At 39.2% G+C, this 16,271-nt stretch overlaps 1 protein-coding gene across 1 annotated transcript; it reads right to left on the reverse strand.

Annotated features, from left to right (window-relative positions):
• Window positions 1-15,067: 15,067 nt before the first annotated feature.
• LOC148910827 (uncharacterized) lies at window positions 15,068-16,213 on the reverse strand. Its single transcript, XM_089030625.1, has 2 exons — window positions 15,865-16,213; window positions 15,068-15,774 (listed from the first exon to the last, which is right to left on the reverse strand). Exons 1-2 carry the CDS (start codon window positions 16,211-16,213, stop codon window positions 15,068-15,070), a joined length of 1,056 nt encoding a protein of 351 aa, XP_088886751.1.
• Between the last annotated feature and the right edge of the window lie 58 nt (window positions 16,214-16,271).

Below are 16,271 nucleotides of genomic sequence, written 5' to 3' on the forward strand. Positions count from 1 at the left end.
CGTGGTTATTTTGAACATATTTTTGGCTTCAAATGACCACGGTAAGAGAAATGACAACCGTGGTTATATTGCGCTCACTTTTGGCTTCAAATAACCACGGTAAGAAAAATACCAACCGTGCTTATAATGCGATCATTTTTGGCTTCAAATAACCACAGTAAGAAAACTACCAACCGTGGTTATATTGCGCTCACTTTTGGCTTCAAATAACCACGGTAAGAAAACTACCAACCGTGTTTACATTGCGCTCATTTTTGGCTTCAAGTAACCACGGTAAGAGAAATGACAACCGTGGTTATTTTGCGCTCACTTTTGGCTTCAAATAACCACGTTAAGAGAAATGACAACCGTGGTTATATTGCGCTCATTTTTGGATTCAAATAACCACGGTAAGAAAAATACCAACCGTGGTTATTTTGTACTTATTTTTGGCTTCAAATGAACACGGTAAGAGAAATACCAACCGTGGTTATTTTCGGTTCATTTTTGGCTTCAAATAACCTAGGTAAGAGAAATACCAACCGTTGTTATATTGCGCTCATTTTTAGCTTCAAATAACCACGATAAGAAAAATGCGAACCGTGGTTATTTTGCACATATTTTTGGCTTCAAATGACCACGGTAAGAGAAATGACAACCGAGGTTATATTGCGCTCACTTTTGGCTTCAAATAACCACGGTAAAAGATATGCCAAACGTGGTTATATTGCGCTCATTTTTGGCTACAAATAACTACGGTAAAAGATATGCCAAACGTGGTTATATTGCGATCACTTTTGGCTTCAAATAACCACGGTAAAAGAAATGACAACCGTGGTTATATTTCGCTCATTTTTGGCTTCAAATAACCACGGTAAGAAAACTACCAACCGTGGTTATAATGCGCTCATTTCTGGCTACAAATAACTACGGTAAAAGAAATGCCAACCGTGGTTATATTGGGCTCACTTTTGGCTTCAAATAACCACGGTAAGAGAAATGCCAACCGTGGTTATATTGCGCTCATTTTTGGCTTCAAATAACCAAGGTAAGAAAGCTACCAACCGTGGTTATTTTGTACTCATTTTTGGTTTCAAATTACCACGGTAAGAGAAATACCAACCGTGGTTATATTGCGCTCATTTTGGCTTCAAATAAACACGGTAAAAAAAAATACCAACCGTGGTTATATTGCGATCATTATTGGCTTCAACTAACCCCGGTAAGAGAAATGACAACCGTGGTTATATTGCGCTCATTTTTGGCTTCAAATAACCACGGTAAGAAAACTAACAACCGTGGTTACATTGCGCTCATTTTTGGCTTCAAATAACCACGGTAATAAAAATAACAACCGTGGTTATATTTGGCTCATTTTTGGCTTCAAATAACCACGGTAAGAAAACTACCAACCGTGGTTATTTTGTACTCATTTTTGGCTTCAAATGACCACGGTAAGAGAAATACCAACCGTGATTATTATCGGTTCATTTTTGGCTTCAAATGACCACGGTAAGAGAAATACCAACCGTTGTTATATTGCGCTCATTTGTAGCTTCAAATAACAACGATGAGAAAAATGCGAACCGTGGTTATTTTGCACATATTATTGGCTTCAAATGACCACGGTAAGAGAAATGACAACCGAGGTTATATTGCGCTCATTTTTGGCTTCAAATAACCACCGTAAAAGAAATACCAACCGTGGTTACATTGCGCTCATTTTTGGCTTCAAATAACCACGGTAATAAAAATAACAACCGTGGTTATATTTCGCTCAGTTTTGGCTTCAAATAACCACGGTAAGAAAACTACCAACCGTGGTTATTTTGTACTCATTTTTGGCTTCAAATGACCACGGTAAGAGAAATACCAACCGTGATTATTTTCGGTTCATTTTTGGCTTCAAATGACCACGGTAAGAGAAATACCAACCGTGGTTATATTGCGCTCATTTTTAGCTTCAAATAACAACGATGAGAAAAATGCGAACCGTGGTTATTTTGCACATATTATTGGCTTCAAATGACCACGGTAAGAGAAATGACAACCGAGGTTATATTGCGCTCATTTTTGGCTTCAAATAACCACCGTAAAAGAAATACCAACCGTGGATATATTTCGCTCATTTTGGCTTCAAATAACCACGGTAGGAGAAATACCAACCGTGGTTATATTGCGCTCACTTTTGGCTTCAAATAACCACGTTAAGAGAAATGACAACCGTGGTTATATTGCGCTCACTTTTGGCTTCAAATAACCACGGTAAGAAAAATACCAACCGTGCTTATAATGCGATCATTTTTGGCTTCAAATAACCACGGTAAGAAAACTACCAACCGTGGTTATAATGCGCTCATTTCTGGCTACAAATAACTACGGTAAAAGAAATGCCAACCGTGGTTATATTGCGATCACTTTTGGCTTCAAATAACCACGGTAAGAGAAATGCCAACCGTGGTTATATTGCGCTCATTTTTGGCTTCAAATAACCAAGGTAAGAAAGCTACCAACCGTGGTTATTTTGTACTCATTTTTGGTTTCAAATTACCACGGTAAGAGAAATACCAACCGTGGTTATATTGCGCTCATTTTGGCTTCAAATAAACACGGTAAAAAAAAATACCAACCGTGGTTATATTGCGATCATTATTGGCTTCAACTAACCCCGGTAAGAGAAATGACAACCGTGGTTATATTGCGCTCATTTTTGGCTTCAAATAACCACGGTAAGAAAACTAACAACCGTGGTTACATTGCGCTCATTTTTGGCTTCAAATAACCACGGTAATAAAAATAACAACCGTGGTTATATTTGGCTCATTTTTGGCTTCAAATAACCACGGTAAGAAAACTACCAACCGTGGTTATTTTATACTCATTTTTGGCTTCAAATGACCACGGTAAGAGAAATACCAACCGTGATTATTTTCGATTCATTTTTGGCTTCAAATGACCACGGTAAGAGAAATGCCAACCGTGGTTATATTGCGCTCATTTTTGGCTTCAAATAACCAAGGTAAGAAAGCTACCAACCGTGGTTATTTTGTACTCATTTTTGGTTTCAAATTACCACGGTAAGAGAAATACCAACCGTGGTTATATTGCGCTCATTTTGGCTTCAAATAAACACGGTAAAAAAAAATACCAACCGTGGTTATATTGCGATCATTATTGGCTTCAACTAACCCCGGTAAGAGAAATGACAACCGTGGTTATATTGCGCTCATTTTTGGCTTCAAATAACCACGGTAAGAAAACTAACAACCGTGGTTACATTGCGCTCATTTTTGGCTTCAAATAACCACGGTAATAAAAATAACAACCGTGGTTATATTTGGCTCATTTTTGGCTTCAAATAACCACGGTAAGAAAACTACCAACCGTGGTTATTTTGTACTCATTTTTGGCTTCAAATAACCACGATAAGAAAAATGCGAACCGTGGTTATTTTGCACATATTTTTGGCTTCAAATGACCACGGTAAGAGAAATGACAACCGAGGTTATATTGCGCTCACTTTTGGCTTCAAATAACCACGGTAATAAAAATACCAACCGTGGTTATTTTCGGTTCATTTTTGGCTACAAATAACTACAATAAGAAAAATGCGAACCGTGGTTATTTTGCACATATTTTTGGCTTCAAATGAACATGGTAAGAGAAATGACAACCGTGGTTATATTGCGCTCACTTTTGGCTTCAAATAACCACGGTAAGAGAAATACCAAACGTGGTTATATTGCGCTCACTTTTGGCTTCAAATAACCACGGTAAGAAAAATACCAACCGTGGTTATATTGCGCTCATTTTTGGCTACAAATAACTACGGTAAAAGATATGCCAAACGTGGTTATATTGCGATCACTTTTGGCTTCAAATAACCACGGTAAAAGAAATGACAACCGTGGTTATATTTCGCACATTTTTGGCTTCAAATAACCACGGTAAGAAAACTACCAACCGTGGTTATAATGCGCTCATTTCTGGCTACAAATAACTACGGTAAAAGAAATGCCAACCGTGGTTATATTGCGCTCATTTCTGGCTACAAATAACTACGGTAAGAGAATTGACAACCGTGGTTATATTGCGCTCATTTTTGGCTTCAAATAACCACCGTAAAAGAAATACCAACCGTGGATATATTGCGCTCATTTTTGGCTTCAAATAACCACGGTAAGAAAACTACCAACCGTGGTTATATTTCGCTCATTTTGGCTTCAAATAACCACGTAGGAGAAATACCAACCGTGGTTATATTGCGCTCACTTTTGGCTTCATATAACCACGTTAAGAGAAATGACAACCGTGGTTATATTGCGCTCATTTTTGGATTCAAATAACCACGGTAAGAAAAATACCAACCGTGGTTACTTTGTACTTATTTTTGGCTTCAAATGAACACGGTAAGAGAAATACCAACCGTGGTTATTTTCGGTTCATTTTTGGCTTCAAATGAACACGGTAAGAGAAATACCAACCGTGGTTATTTTCGGTTCATTTTTGGCTTCAAATAACCTAGGTAAGAGAAATACCAACCGTGGTTATATTGCGCTCATTTTTGACTTCAAATAACCACGGTAAGAGAAATGACAACCATGGTTATATTGCGCTCACTTTTGGCTTCAAATAACCACGGTAAGAGAACTAACAACCGTGGTTATTTTGTAATCATTTTTGGCTTCAAATGACCACGGTAAGAGAAATGACAACCGAGGTTATATTGCGCTCATTTTTGACTTCAAATAACCACGGTAAGAGAAATGACAACCATGGTTATATTGCGCTCACTTTTGGCTTCAAATAACCACGGTAAGAGAACTAACAACCGTGGTTATTTTGTAATCATTTTTTGCTTCAAATAACCACGGTAAGAGAAATGACAACCGTGGTTATTTTGCGCTCACTTTTGGCTTCAAATAACCACGTTAAGAGAAATGACAACCGTGGTTATATTGCGCTCATTTTTGGATTCAAATAACCACGGTAAGAAAAATACCAACCGTGGTTACTTTGTACTTATTTTTGGATTCAAATAACCACGGTAAGAAAAATACCAACCGTGGTTACTTTGTACTTATTTTTGGCTTCAAATGAACACGGTAAGAGAAATACCAACCGTGGTTATTTTCGGTTCATTTTTGGCTTCAAATAACCTAGGTAAGAGAAATACCAACCGTTGTTATATTGCGCTCATTTTTAGCTTCAAATAACCACGATAAGAAAAATGCGAACCGTGGTTATATTGCACATATTTTTGGCTTCAAATGACCACGGTAAGAGAAATGACAACCGAGGTTATATTGCGCTCACTTTTGGCTTCAAATAACCACGGTAATAAAAATACCAACCGTGGTTATATTGCGCTCACTTTTGGCTTCAAATAACCACGGTAAGAGAAATGACAACCGAGGTTATATTGCGCTCACTTTTGGCTTCAAATAACCACGGTAATAAAAATACCAACCGTGGTTATATTGCGCTCATTTTTGGCTACAAATAACTACGGTAAAAGATATGCCAAACGTGGTTATATTGCGATCACTTTTGGCTTCAAATAACCACGGTAAAAGAAATGACAACCGTGGTTATATTTCGCACATTTTTGGCTTCAAATAACCACGGTAAGAAAACTACCAACCGTGGTTATAATGCGCTCATTTCTGGCTACAAATAACTACGGTAAAAGAAATGCCAACCGTGGTTATATTGCGCTCATTTCTGGCTACAAATAACCACGGTAAGAGAATTGACAACCGTGGTTATATTGCGCTCATTTTTGGCTTCAAATAACCACCGTAAAAGAAATACCAACCGTGGTTATATTGCGCTCATTTTTGGCTTCAAATAACCACGGTAAGAGAAATGACAACCATGGTTATATTGCGCTCACTTTTGGCTTCAAATAACCACGGTAAGAGAACTAACAACCGTGGTTATTTTGTAATCATTTTTTGCTTCAAATAACCACGGTAAGAGAAATGACAACCGTGGTTATTTTGCGCTCACTTTTGGCTTCAAATAACCACGGTAAGAGAAATGACAACCGTGGTTATATTGCGCTCATTTTTGGATTCAAATAACCACGGTAAGAAAAATACCAACCGTGGTTACTTTGTACTTATTTTTGGATTCAAATAACCACGGTAAGAAAAATACCAACCGTGGTTACTTTGTACTTATTTTTGGCTTCAAATGAACACGGTAAGAGAAATACCAACCGTGGTTATTTTCGGTTCATTTTTGGCTTCAAATAACCTAGGTAAGAGAAATACCAACCGTTGTTATATTGCGCTCATTTTTAGCTTCAAATAACCACGATAAGAAAAATGCGAACCGTGGTTATTTTGCACATATTTTTGGCTTCAAATGACCACGGTAAGAGAAATGACAACCGAGGTTATATTGCGCTCACTTTTGGCTTCAAATAACCACGGTAATAAAAATACCAACCGTGGTTATATTGCGCTCACTTTTGGCTTCAAATAACCACGGTAAGAGAAATGACAACCGAGGTTATATTGCGCTCAATTTTGGCTTCAAATAACCACGGTAATAAAAATACCAACCGTGGTTATATTGCGCTCATTTTTGGCTACAAATAACTACGGTAAAAGATATGCCAAACGTGGTTATATTGCGATCACTTTTGGCTTCAAATAACCACGGTAAAAGAAATGACAACCGTGGTTATATTTCGCACATTTTTGGCTTCAAATAACCACGGTAAGAAAACTACCAACCGTGGTTATAATGCGCTCATTTGTGGCTACAAATAACTACGGTAAAAGAAATGCCAACCGTGGTTATATTGCGCTCATTTTTGGCTACAAATAACCACGGTAAGAGAAATGACAACCGTGGTTATATTGCGCTCATTTTTGGCTTCAAATAACCACCGTAAAAGAAATACCAACCGTGGATATATTGCGCTCATTTTTGGCTTCAAATAACCACGGTAAGAGAAATGACAACCGTGGTTATATTGCGCTCACTTTTGGCTTCAAATAACCACGGTAAGAGAACTAACAACCGTGGTTATTTTGTAATCATTTTTGGCTTCAAATAACCACGGTAAGAGAAATGACAACCGTGGTTATTTTGCGCTCACTTTTGGCTTCAAATAACCACGGTAAGAGAAATGACAACCGTGGTTATATTGCGCTCATTTTTGGATTCAAATAACCACGGTAAGAAAAATACCAACCGTGGTTACTTTGTACTTATTTTTGGATTCAAATAACCACGGTAAGAAAAATACCAACCGTGGTTACTTTGTACTTATTTTTGGCTTCAAATGAACACGGTAAGAGAAATACCAACCGTGGTTATTTTCGGTTCATTTTTGGCTTCAAATAACCTAGGTAAGAGAAATACCAACCGTTGTTATATTGCGCTCATTTTTAGCTTCAAATAACCACGATAAGAAAAATGCGAACCGTGGTTATTTTGCACATATTTTTGGCTTCAAATAACCACGGTAAGAGAAATGACAACCGTGGTTATATTGCGCTCATTTTTGGATTCAAATAACCACGGTAAGAAAAATACCAACCGTGGTTACTTTGTACTTATTTTTGGATTCAAATAACCACGGTAAGAAAAATACCAACCGTGGTTACTTTGTACTTATTTTTGGCTTCAAATGAACACGGTAAGAGAAATACCAACCGTGGTTATTTTCGGTTCATTTTTGGCTTCAAATAACCTAGGTAAGAGAAATACCAACCGTTGTTATATTGCGCTCATTTTTAGCTTCAAATAACCACGATAAGAAAAATGCGAACCGTGGTTATTTTGCACATATTTTTGGCTTCAAATGACCACGGTAAGAGAAATGACAACCGAGGTTATATTGCGCTCACTTTTGGCTTCAAATAACCACGGTAATAAAAATACCAACCGTGGTTATATTGCGCTCATTTTTGGCTACAAATAACTACGGTAAAAGATATGCCAAACGTGGTTATATTGCGATCACTTTTGGCTTCAAATAACCACGGTAAAAGAAATGACAACCGTGGTTATATTTCGCACATTTTTGGCGTCAAATAACCACGGTAAGAAAACTACCAACCGTGGTTATAATGCGCTCATTTCTGGCTACAAATAACCACGGTAAGAGAAATGCCAACCGTGGTTATATTGCGCTCATTTCTGGCTACAAATAACTACGGTAAGAGAATTGACAACCGTGGTTATATTGCGCTCATTTTTGGCTTCAAATAACCACCGTAAAAGAAATACCAACCGTGGATATATTGCGCTCATTTTTGGCTTCAAATAACCACAGCAAGAAAACTACCAACCGTGGTTATATTTCGCTCATTTTGGCTTCAAATAACCACGTAGGAGAAATACCAACCGTGGTTATATTGCGCTCACTTTTGGCTTCATATAACCACGTTAAGAGAAATGACAACCGTGGTTATATTGCGCTCATTTTTGGATTCAAATAACCACGGTAAGAAAAATACCAACCGTGGTTACTTTGTACTTATTTTTGGCTTCAAATGAACACGGTAAGAGAAATACCAACCGTGGTTATTTTCGGTTCATTTTTGGCTTCAAATGACCACGGTAAGAGAAATACCAACCGTGGTTATTTTCGGTTCATTTTTGGCTTCCAATAACCTAGGTAAGAGAAATACCAACCGTGGTTATATTGCGCTCATTTTTGACTTCAAATAACCACGGTAAGAGAAATGACAACCATGGTTATATTGCGCTCACTTTTGGCTTCAAATAACCACGGTAAGAGAACTAACAACCGTGGTTATTTTGTAATCATTTTTGGCTTCAAATAACCACGGTAAGAGAAATGACAACCGTGGTTATTTTGCGCTCACTTTTGGCTTCAAATAACCACGTTAAGAGAAATGACAACCGTGGTTATATTGCGCTCATTTTTGGATTCAAATAACCACGGTAAGAAAAATACCAACCGTGGTTACTTTGTACTTATTTTTGGATTCAAATAACCACGGTAAGAAAAATACCAACCGTGGTTACTTTGTACTTATTTTTGGCTTCAAATGAACACGGTAAGAGAAATACCAACCGTGGTTATTTTCGGTTCATTTTTGGCTTCAAATAACCTAGGTAAGAGAAATACCAACCGTTGTTATATTGCGCTCATTTTTAGCTTCAAATAACCACGATAAGAAAAATGCGAACCGTGGTTATTTTGCACATATTTTTGGCTTCAAATGACCACGGTAAGAGAAATGACAACCGAGGTTATATTGCGCTCACTTTTGGCTTCAAATAACCACGGTAATAAAAATACCAACCGTGGTTATTTTCGGTTCATTTTTGGCTACAAATAACTACAATAAGAAAAATGCGAACCGTGGTTATTTTGCACATATTTTTGGCTTCAAATGAACATGGTAAGAGAAATGACAACCGTGGTTATATTGCGCTCACTTTTGGCTTCAAATAACCACGGTAAGAGAAATACCAAACGTGGTTATATTGCGCTCACTTTTGGCTTCAAATAACCACGGTAAGAAAAATACCAACCGTGGTTATATTGCGCTCATTTTTGGCTACAAATAACTACGGTAAAAGATATGCCAAACGTGGTTATATTGCGATCACTTTTGGCTTCAAATAACCACGGTAAAAGAAATGACAACCGTGGTTATATTTCGCACATTTTTGGCGTCAAATAACCACGGTAAGAAAACTACCAACCGTGGTTATAATGCGCTCATTTCTGGCTACAAATAACTACGGTAAGAGAATTGACAACCGTGGTTATATTGCGCTCAATTTTGGCTTCAAATAACCACCGTAATAGAAATACCAACCGTGGATATATTGCGCTCATTTTTGGCTTCAAATAACCACGGTAAGAAAACTACCAACCGTGGTTATATTTCGCTCATTTTGGCTTCAAATAACCACGGTAGGAGAAATACCAACCGTGGTTATATTGCGCTCACTTTTGGCTTCATATAACCACGTTAAGAGAAATGACAACCGTGGTTATATTGCGCTCATTTTTGGCTTCAAATAACCACGATAAGAAAAATGCCAACCGTGGTTATTTTGACGTATTTTTGGCTTCAAATGATCACGGTAAGAGAAATACCAACCGTGGTTATATTGCGCTCATTTTTAGCTTCAAATAACTACAATAAGAAAAATGCGAACCGTGGTTATTTTGCACATATTTTTGGCTTCAAATAACCAGGTTAAGAGAAATGACAACTGTGGTTATATTGCGCTCACTTTTGGCTTCAAATAACCACGGTAAGAGAAATGACAACCGTGGTTATTTTGCGCTCACTTTTGGCTTCAAATAAACACGGTAAGAAAAATACCAACCGTGAATACATTGCGCTCATTATTGGCTTCAAAAAACCACGGTAAAAAAATACCAACCATGGTTATATTGCGATCATTTTTGGCTTCAAGTAATCACGGTAAAAGAAATAACAACCGTGGTTATATTTCGCTCCTTTTTGGCTTCAAATAACCACGGTAAGAAAATTACAAACCGTGGTTATATTGCCCTCATTTTTGGCTTCAAATAACCACGGTAAGAGAAATGACAACCGTGGTTATATTGCGCTTATTTTTGGCTTCAAATAACCACGGTAGGAAAACTACCAACCGTGGTTACATAACCACTTCAAATAACCACGGTAAGAGAAATGACAACCAAGGTTATATTGCGCTCATTTTTGGCTTCAAATAACCACCGTAAAAGAAATACCAACCGTGGTTATATTGCGCTCACTTTTGGCTTCAAATAACCACGTTAAGAGAAATGACAACCGTGGTTATATTGCGCTCACTTTTGGCTTCAAATAACCACGGTAATAAAAATACCAACCGTGGTTATATTGCGCTCATTTTTGGCTACAAATAACTACGGTAAAAGATATGCCAAACGTGGTTATATTGCGATCACTTTTGGCTTCAAATAACCACGGTAAAAGAAATGACAACCGTGGTTATATTTCGCACATTTTTGGCGTCAAATAACCACGGTAAGAAAACTACCAACCGTGGTTATAATGCGCTCATTTCTGGCTACAAATAACTACGGTAAGAGAATTGACAACCGTGGTTATATTGCGCTCAATTTTGGCTTCAAATAACCACCGTAAAAGAAATACCAACCGTGGATATATTGCGCTCATTTTTGGCTTCAAATAACCACGGTAAGAAAACTACCAACCGTGGTTATATTTCGCTCATTTTGGCTTCAAATAACCACGGTAGGAGAAATACCAACCGTGGTTATATTGCGCTCACTTTTGGCTTCATATAACCACGTTAAGAGAAATGACAACCGTGGTTATATTGCGCTCATTTTTGGCTTCAAATAACCACGATAAGAAAAATGCCAACCGTGGTTATTTTGACGTATTTTTGGCTTCAAATGATCACGGTAAGAGAAATACCAACCGTGGTTATATTGCGCTCATTTTTAGCTTCAAATAACTACAATAAGAAAAATGCGAACCGTGGTTATTTTGCACATATTTTTGGCTTCAAATAACCAGGTTAAGAGAAATGACAACTGTGGTTATATTGCGCTCACTTTTGGCTTCAAATAACCACGGTAAGAGAAATGACAACCGTGGTTATTTTGCGCTCACTTTTGGCTTCAAATAAACACGGTAAGAAAAATACCAACCGTGAATACATTGCGCTCATTATTGGCTTCAAAAAACCACGGTAAAAAAATACCAACCATGGTTATATTGCGATCATTTTTGGCTTCAAGTAATCACGGTAAAAGAAATAACAACCGTGGTTATATTTCGCTCCTTTTTGGCTTCAAATAACCACGGTAAGAAAATTACAAACCGTGGTTATATTGCCCTCATTTTTGGCTTCAAATAACCACGGTAAGAGAAATGACAACCGTGGTTACATTGCGCTTATTTTTGGCTTCAAATAACCACGGTAGGAAAACTACCAACCGTGGTTACATAACCACTTCAAATAACCACGGTAAGAGAAATGACAACCAAGGTTATATTGCGCTCATTTTTGGCTTCAAATAACCACGGTAAGAAAACTACCAACCGTGGTTATTTTCGGTTCAATTTAGGCTTCAAATGACCAGGGTAAGAAAAATAACAACCGTGGTTATTTTCAGTTCAGTTTTGGCTTCAAATGACCACGGTAAGAGAAATACCAACCGTTGTTATATTGCGCTCATTTCGAGCTTCAAATAACCACGATAAGAAAAATGCCAAGCGTGGTTAATTAGCACCTATTTTTGGCTTTAAATGACCACGGTAAGAGAAATACCAATCGTGGTTGTATTGCACTCATTTTGAGCTTCAAATAAACACGATAAGAAAAATGCCAACCTTGGTTATTTAGCACCTATTTTTGGCTTGAAATGACCACGGTAAGAGAAATACCAATCGTGGTTATATTGCGCTCATTTTTGGTTTCAAATAACCACGGTAAGAAAAATACCAACCGTGGTTATATTGCGCTCATTTTTGGGTTCAAATAACCACGGTAAAAGAAATACCAACCGTGGTTATATTGCGCTCACTTTTGGCTTCAAATAACCATGGTCAGAAAATTACCAACCGTGGTTATATTGCGCTCATTTGTGGCTTCAAATAAACACGACAAGAGAAATACCAAAGGTGGCTATATTGCGCTCATTTTTGGCTTCAAATAACCACGGTAAGAGAACTACCAACCGTGGTTACACTTGCACTCATTTTTGGCTTCAAATAACCACGGTAAGAAAAATACCAACCGTGGTTATATTGCGCTCATTTTTGGCTACAAATAACTACGGTAAAAGATATGCCAAACGTGGTTATATTGCGATCACTTTTGGCTTCAAATAACCACGGTAAAAGAAATGACAACCGTGGTTATATTTCGCACATTTTTGGCTTCAAATAACCACGGTAAGAAAACTACCAACCGTGGTTATAATGCGCTCATTTCTGGCTTCAAGTAACCACGGTAAGAGAAATGACAACCGTGGTTATTTTGCGCTCACTTTTGGCTTCAAATAACCACGTTAAGAGAAATGACAACCGTGGTTATATTGCGCTCATTTTTGGATTCAAATAACCCACGGCAAGAGAAATACCAACCGTGGTTATTTTGCGATCATTTTTGGATTCAAATAACCATGGTCAGAAAAATACCAACCGTGGTTATATACTCTTGTGTAGAGGATAGAGCTAGGGTGATTAGATAAAGGCATATTATTATTGATAAATGTGAAAATTTTTCCTTGGGCTAAGAGTTTATAGACAAAAAGAATAACTAGATGTTTCTTGTAACACTTATAGAGTTTTTAAACTGATGATGGACGATTGATATCGTTCGAAATATCTATTCAAGAAACTTCTAGTTATTCTTTTTGTCCATATTATTATCATCAATCCATCCATCCATCCATCCCTCCCTCCCTCCCTCCCTCCCTTCCTCCCTCCCTCCCTCCCTCCATTCATCCATCCCTCCCTCCCTCCCTCCATCCCTCCATCCATCCCTCCATCCCTTCCTCCATCCCTCCATCCCTCCATCCCTTCATCCATCCATCCCTCCATCTCTCCATCCCTCCATCCCTCCATCCCTCCATCCCTCCATCCCTCCATCCCTCCATCCCTCCATCCCTCCATCCCTCCATCCCTCCATCCCTCCATCCCTCCATCCCTCCCTCCCTCCATCCATCCATCCATCCATCCATCCATCCCTCCATCCCTCCCTCCGTCCATCCATCCATCCCTCCATCCCTCCATCCCTCCATCCATCCATCCATCCATCCCTCCCTCCCTCCCTCCCTCCATCCATCCATCCATCCCTCCCTCCCTCCCTCCCTCCCTCCCTCCATCCATCCATCCATCCATCCATCCATCCATCCATCCATCCCTCCCTCCGTCCATCCATCCATCCATCCATCCCTCCATCCCTCCATCCCTCCATTTCTCCATCCATCCATCCATCCATCCCTCCATCCCTCCATCCCTCCATCCCTCCATCCCTCCATTTCTCCATCCCTCCATCCCTCCATCCCTCCATCCCTCCATCCCTCCATCCCTCCATCCCTCCATCCCTCCATCCCTCCATATAACGCCCTAAAGTACGCAGTTTTGCCACGCCCCATCAATTTGGACGGGATAAAGGGAAACTGGGACCGAGCAGAGTCTCGCTGGGTGGTGACGTCACAACAAGAACGAATGTTTTGATAAGCAAAGATTCTTACTAGTAAGTTAGGTCAGAATATGAGAAAATGCCGACTAGATGTGTTGTTGATGGGTGCTCAAACACCTCAGATTTTACGAAAGGTATATACTTGCATAAGATCCCATTTCATAACGACAATCGCCCAGAAGCAAAGTCCAGGAGGAAGCAATGGATGATTTTGTGAAGACAAAGCGAGCAAATTTCAACCCCTCGGCTACCTCCGTCTTATGTTCTACACACTTCCTACCAGAGGATTATAATCAGAGATTTGATTTTGTCTCGAAAAATCGTCCTCAGTTAGTTAAAGATGAGGTTGGGACTGTTGCCATCCCAAGGATTTATGTCTGCAACCATGAAGAGCAAACATGCAAACTGTCGGATCGTGATCGTCGAAAGGTAAGTGTCGCTGGTCAAATCTCCAGGAATGTTTACTTGTTCGATAGTTCTAATTCTCTGATTTTATTTTTCAAACTGTTTTATTATCTATTTTCCAAAGGCTTTAAAAGATGCCATTGCCTCCGTGTCTTCAACGATAGAAGTTGAGTTGCCGGTGCGAGAAGTAGTCGAACAACAACAATAATTTTAATCTAATACAACATATTGGTGGCTAATTAGAGAAAAACATAACATATATTTCATTTGTTGTACTGAACTGTGTCAGTAAAAGGTATTATTGAGCAAAATATTGACTAGTTTTTTTATTATTGCATGCATCTTTCGTAATACCTACAACATAGAATGATAATAATAAAGTCAAACTTATCAACTCAAATTTACAAAACACTTCCACTTTGAGGTTACTACTGTACACACCACTGAAATACACCTAAACGTCGTGTGAAATGGTAAACTTTACTTCATGTTTGACGTACATAAAACGTATCGAGTACGACTAAATCTCCCAGTAACCCCTTGCGGGAAGTGGGTCTCCACAGGCAGCCCAAAGTCCATTACAGTGGCCCCCTTCTAGTTGCAACATGATGTTGAAACGGTTCGGTGCTTTTATCTGTCTTCCACTACGTGTATAATAAGGTTTTGGAGGGGGATGCACCTTCTTGTGTGTTTGTGGTTGCGGCTTTCTCACTTTGACTTGCTTAGACTGCATTGAAGACTTGGCACACTTCTTTTCCTCATTGCTAGGAAGAGAATCAACAAATGCTGGCTTGAGACGATCTAATGAAATTGTGTCCTGCCGCCCATCATCATCCAGCTTGAAAAACTTCGGATTGCGTTGTACTATACGGTACGGTCCCTTGTATGGCGGCTCTAATGGCTTTTTTACGTGGACTTGCCGGACGAAAACATGTGTACATGTATCCAGGGCTTTGCTGATGTAAGTTGGACAAGCTGGAAGCTTTGTAGGTGTAGGCTTAAGAGACTGCATGCCGCTTTTGAGCTTGCTGACAAACTCTGAAGTGAGAATAGTTGAGTCTTGTGACCCAGAGTTAAATAATTGTCCAGGTAAACGCAAGGTGGTTCCATAAACAAGTTCAGAAGTGCAAGCTTGGAGATCCTCCTTGTAAGCACTTCGCAAACCAAGTAGGATTAAGGGCAGAGAGTCCACCCATGTTAGTGCATTGGTTTTAGCCTTGAGAGAAGCTTTGAGTTGGCGATGAAACCTTTAAATCATGCCATTGGAAATGGGGTGGTATGCTGTTGTACGAATGTGTTTTGTTCCAAGAAGCTTACTAAGTTCCTGCCACAAATGTGACTCGAATTGTCTTCCTCTATCCGTAGTGACTGTAGATGGAATTCCAAATCTTGCTACCCATCCAGAAACAAAGGCTTTGGCAACTGTTTCTGCTGTTGCATCACTGATTGGTATAGCTTCTGGCCAGCGTGTGAAGCGGTCGATGCACGTAAGCAAGTACATGTAACCCTGAGCTGGTGGTAAGGGACCCACCAGGTCGATATGAACATTGTCAAATCTGTGCTTGGGGAGGTCAAATTCACCGAGAGGTGTAGATGTGTGTCGATGAATCTTTGACCGTTGGCACGCTACGCATTCTCTGGCCCATTTCCTCACGTCTGCATTCATCTTAGTCCATATGAAACGAGTTGTGATAAGTCACTGCGTCCCTCTGATTCCTGGGTGT

Source organism: Actinia tenebrosa, unplaced genomic scaffold, assembly GCF_029948245.1.
Source record: "Actinia tenebrosa isolate PJP-AT-01 unplaced genomic scaffold, QUT_ActTen_1.0 PGA_scaffold15__27_contigs__length_11533743, whole genome shotgun sequence".
NCBI lineage: Eukaryota > Metazoa > Cnidaria > Anthozoa > Actiniaria > Actiniidae > Actinia > Actinia tenebrosa.

Bases quoted from the DNA above. Each gene is read 5' to 3' on its own strand.
- LOC148910827 (XM_089030625.1), bottom strand. From the start codon at position 16,213: ATGAATGCAGACGTGAGGAAATGGGCCAGAGAATGCGTAGCGTGCCAA. The intron at 15,775-15,864 runs GTAAGCTTCTTG...GCCAACTCAAAG, and splicing joins ACATTTGTGGCAGGAACTTA to CTTCTCTCAAGGCTAAAACC.